Source organism: Gopherus flavomarginatus, chromosome 18 (assembly GCF_025201925.1).
Source record: "Gopherus flavomarginatus isolate rGopFla2 chromosome 18, rGopFla2.mat.asm, whole genome shotgun sequence".
Lineage (NCBI taxonomy): Eukaryota > Metazoa > Chordata > Testudines > Testudinidae > Gopherus > Gopherus flavomarginatus.
In genome coordinates, this window is record NC_066634.1 from 2,562,275 (window position 1) to 2,566,985 (window position 4,711).

The 4,711-nt window shown below is 50.2% G+C and overlaps 1 protein-coding gene across 1 annotated transcript; it reads right to left on the reverse strand.

The window, feature by feature from the left end:
* Positions 1-1,968: 1,968 nt before the first annotated feature.
* Positions 1,969-4,411, reverse strand: LOC127036879 (syntaxin-binding protein 2-like). Its single transcript, XM_050928152.1, has 2 exons — positions 3,509-4,411; positions 1,969-2,830 (listed from the first exon to the last, which is right to left on the reverse strand). The coding sequence occupies exons 1-2, from the start codon at positions 4,390-4,392 to the stop codon at positions 1,969-1,971; spliced, it is 1,746 nt and encodes a 581-aa protein (XP_050784109.1). The 5' UTR covers positions 4,393-4,411.
* Positions 4,412-4,711: the final 300 nt, after the last annotated feature.

A 4,711-nucleotide genomic window follows, 5' to 3' on the forward strand; every position in this document is an offset into this window, starting at 1 on the left:
CCTCCGCAGCATGTGGCACTGGCCCAGGTCAGGGATGGATTCTGAACCAGACAGAGTTTGTTCTGATCCATTTCTATACCAAACCCCGTCTTTCAACTCACAGAGAAGCACCATTGTTCATGAGAAATTTCCAATGGCCAACAAAGGGCCCTGATTTGCCTCCTCCAAACCAACCTGTTCTCAAAAAATTTCCTCCAGCATAAGTCAGAAATTTCCCACCAGATGGGATACCCGCCACCCTTCGCAGGTGGAAAAGTATTTATTTTTACAATAGAATGGGAACTGTCCCATATTTATGGAAAATCCCTGGCTTTCCCTTGAAAAAGCCCAACACTTTTCTCAGTTTGGGGCTGGCAAAACCCTAAAATTTTAGGCCAAAATCATGAAACAACATCTTTGGATTCTCAGGGGTTTGTTCTTTCTTTGCAGGGGCTATTAACAGCTCCTTTATTGAATTGCAGCAAGGATGATTTAGGTTAGACACTTTTGAACAGTCAGGGTAGCGAAGCATGGGAAGAAATGACCAAAGGAGATGGTGGAACAGGTTAGACAAACCCCTGTCTAGATAATATTTACTACTGCCTCAAGAGACTGGATAGATCGAGGGCCCTTCTAGTCCTACATTTCTGTGATTCTAGTTGTAAGGTGAAAGCATGACAGAGAAAACATCTTAAAACCACAAAACACATGCTAAGAAGCTCCAGAGATGGCTCCAGGGCCCTGGCTGGGGTCTGTCCTTCAAACGCTTCATGCTCACAACAGAAGCAGAGCAAAACTAGCACAACTACGAATCGATCAGCAGGGATGAGCTTCAAAAGGCCGGGGTTGGTTTTATTTTGCATAACTAGAATTTGCGTTCATGTCCCCTTAGAAAGTCCCCACGACGCTGCTTAGCCATGAGGCCAGTCTTATCTGGTGCATTGTCCATTTGGTCCTTTGAAGTCTTTTCTCATAAATTCATAGATGCAAAGACAAGAAGGGTTCATGGTGACCCTCTAGGGCAGTGGTTCTCACATACCCTGGTCTACACTGAGGGCTTCCAGGAGGTCCATCAACTCATCTAGATATTCGCCTAATTTACAACAGGCTACATAGAAAGTGCGAGCAAAGTCAGCACAACCTAAAATTTCGTCCAGGCAATGACCTGTTTATATGGCTCTATCTACTATCCACTGAAATGTAAGTACAATCTTTCTGTTCCAAACAATTTATTTTATAATCCCATGATACAAATGAGTAAGTCAGTCATTTCCCAGTAACTGCACTCTGGGACACTTTTGCATGTTTACATCTGATTTCGGAAGAAAGTTGTTTTTAAGTGAGGTGAAACGTGGGGTTAGGCAAGACAAATCAGACTGCTGAAAGGAGGACAGTCATCTAGAAAGGCTGAGGGCCAAATCTAGGGATCTTCCCTCATTTCATTTCTAGCGCCGACCTTTTAGAAGAACATCTCGTCTCGGTTGAAAAATTGTCGTGGTGGTGAATCCACCATGCCTGTCAGTAGATTGTGCCCGTTGTTAATTACGCTCTCGGTTATAAATTGACACCTTTGTTTCCAGGCTGATTTAGTCTAGCTTCAGTTTCCGGCCATAACGCGTCATATCCTGCCTACCCCCTTAGAAAGATGTCTTGTCATCTTGGGTCCCGGTAAAGCAGAACCTTTGTGATGAAGGTAAAGGACCCCAAAGGAATTTGACTTAATTCCATACAGTCGCCCGAGGGTATAGCAGGAAATAGCCCCCTCTGTCGATGAAAAGCCTGGGAAATAACGCTCCCTTTTTCACAGCTATTTGTCAGCAGCATGGGTAGAAAGTGCTTTTGGTAACTATGATGTTTTGTGTTCTGTGACTGAACAACTCCATCATATGATTACAGTGGAAATGTTAATGCTTTTAGTGTTGCTGTTCAGTTTAGGGTTAGGTTATCGCTGTAAAGGATGTAATAATAATAACACCTTCTATGTTCATCCTAACCGTGCACTGTCGTTGCATCTAACCAAAACCCATGAGGCTGAAGCATTTGATCTGGAATCCGAAATATAAGGTTCGATGAACATGGAGGTTTAAGATTGGCAGTTGTGCTGGAAGCACAAAAGGGGGGAGTGTGGAAGGGGAAAAGGAATAAAGGGAACTTGGACGCAGACATCTCAGACATGGACACTCCACCCAGCACATAGACGATGAGGCATGGGCCTGTCCGGTACTTGGCCGCTGGCTTGTTCTTGTGCCAATGCCCGAAGCGGGGACTGACAGCAGCCTGGGAGCTGGTGGTAGGGACTGGATCTGACACAAAGGGCCACAGCTTCTTGTCCAGTTTGTTCTCAGCGATGTCCTCCGTGGTATCCTTGAGCATGGGGGTCCAGTGGGAGAGCTGGTAGGTGGACTCCAACCGCATCTTCCTCTCAGGACGCAGCTGCCCACTCCGAGGCACAAGAGAGTTGCCCAGGAACTGCATGCTGTGGATGATGTTGCCCAGCTGCTGGATGTTGGCATGCTGGATCAGCCTGATGAGGTTCCCCAAGCCTATACCATTCTTCAGGAAGATGTAGAGCAGGATGATGCAGATCTTGTCGTAGGCCTGCATGGGGCTGGGGTCCAGCAGGACGGGCACAATGATCTTCATGGGGTCCTTGATCATCTCCCCATCCATGTCTGTCCCCATGGCCAGGTCCTGCTCCACGCTGCACAGCTTCTCTACTGTCCATTTGAAGTGCTGCATGCAGTGCTCGGCCAGGTTCAGGTGCATGGAGTACTTGTTCAACTCTTTCTGGTACTGGGGCATCTTCAGGATCTGGGACGGGTCCTTGATGTTGGCCTTGTCCTTGGTCAGCCTCTTAGGGTATGTCTACATCTACAATTTTGCAGCGCTGGTTGTTACAGCTGTATAGGGCCAGCGCTGCAGAGTGGCCACACTTACAGCAACCAGCGCTGCAAGTGGTGTTAGATGTGGCCACACTGCAGCGCTGTTGGGCGGTTTGCAGGGGGGTTCGGGGAACGCGAGAGCAAACCGCGGGGAAGGAGACTTGCTTGCAGGGGGGTTCGGGGAACGCGAGAGCAAACCGCGGGGAAGCAGGTCTCCTTCCCCGCGGTTTGCTCTCGCGTTCCCCGAACCCCCCCGCAAGCAGGTCTCCTTCCCCGCGGTTTGCAGAGGGGTTCGGGGAACGCGAGAGCAAACCGCGGGAAAGGAGACCTGCTTGCAGGGGGGTTCGGGGAACGCGAGAGCACACCGCGGGGAAGGAGACCTGCTTGATTACCAGAGAGGCTTCCTCAGGTATGCTGGGATACCTGCTTATTCCACGGAGGTCAAGAAAAACGCTGGTGAGTGTCTACACCTGATGACCAGCGCTGGATCACCAGCGCTGGATCCTCTACACCCGAGGTTCGACCGGGTGTACGGCCAGCGCTGCAAACAGGGAGTTGCAGCGCTGGTAATGCCCTGCAGATGTGTACACCTCCTAAGTTGCAGCGCTGTAACCCCCTCACCAGCGCTGCAACTTTGTGGTGTAGACAAGGCCTTACTCTCACAGAAGGTGTGCAGCAGCTCGGTCACCTTCTTGGAGACGTTAGCGATGTGCATGTGGCGTAGCTGCACCCAGAGTTCGTCGTCTTCGTCCAGCAGTGCCTCTTTCTCCTGCGAGTCGCTGATGCCCATCGTCTCATACTTGTAGGTGCCATTCTCGATGCTGAGCAGGTCGTAGGCCATGGCCTGGTAGGTGAGCTCGTGCAGCAGTGGGGACACCAGGTCAAAGCTCCAGTCCACGATCAGCAGCTGAGAGCAGGCTTTGCTGGGGATTTCTCCCATGCTGGGCTCGTGTGCCTTGAATGCCTTGAGTTTGGCCAGCACAGCGTGCGCCAGCTGGAAGTTATCTTCACGGTCCTTCCTGTAGCGGATGGCTGGATACTCCTTCGAGGTTACACACAATGTGGCAATCTGCTCTGCCAGCATCTCCATCTGCTTGTTCTTTTCCAAGAAGCAGTAGGAGCTGAACCAGTTGTGTAAGGTCTGTGGCCCGTCCAGGGAGTACACCAGGCTCTCGTAGGGCAGGAAGGCCACGTTGATCTCCCTGAGGATTTTGATGGCCTTGGTGATTCGTGACTTCCTCAGGTCATTGAACAGAGGCTCAGGACAGGTGTTGATGAAGACGATGTGAGCCGCCTTGTAGGTGAAGGTGGGGGTGCCCTGGAAGTCATTGATCAGAGCCTGCACCGACTTCTCCACAGGGCTGAACAGGTAGATGGTCTCCAGGCTGGGAATTGTCTCCCGGCGCTTATTAATATCTTCCACAAGCGTGATCCCTTTGTCCACGAAGTCAGACATCGTGCAGCATGATGAGAGGATGCGCATGCTAGGGTGGTCCATGATGAGCACCTTCCATTCTCCTTCCTTCTTCATGCTGCAAATGACGCTGCTGAGGATCACTGGGTTAACTGTACTCCAATAATAAGACCAGTGGCCCTTTTCAGTTGCTCTAATTTCTCATCATGTTGTTGGCCTTTGTAAATGTTCCAAATTGGTGCTGCACTATTGGCACCATCCCATAGCGATCACTAAGGGGTAAAGGCCTTGGCCATTGGGTTTCATCAGAGTTTATGGTATTGTCTGTATTAGGATGTGTTAGAGGGGTGGTGAGTGGCAGTGAGGATAATGGCGGGGGCAGTGGTCATGGCAGCAAGGCGCTTTTGGTATTCATCATCTGAAAGCCAATTAGGGA

What these genes read in the sequence shown, in the direction of transcription:
- LOC127036879 (XM_050928152.1), bottom strand. Translation starts at nt 4,392, where the DNA reads ATGAAGAAGGAAGGAGAATGGAAGGTGCTCATCATGGACCACCCTAGC. An exon ending in TTCTGTGAGAGTAAGGCCTT is followed by an intron (nt 2,831 to 3,508) that starts GTCTACACCACA and finishes ATACCCTAAGAG; the next exon opens with GCTGACCAAGGACAAGGCCA.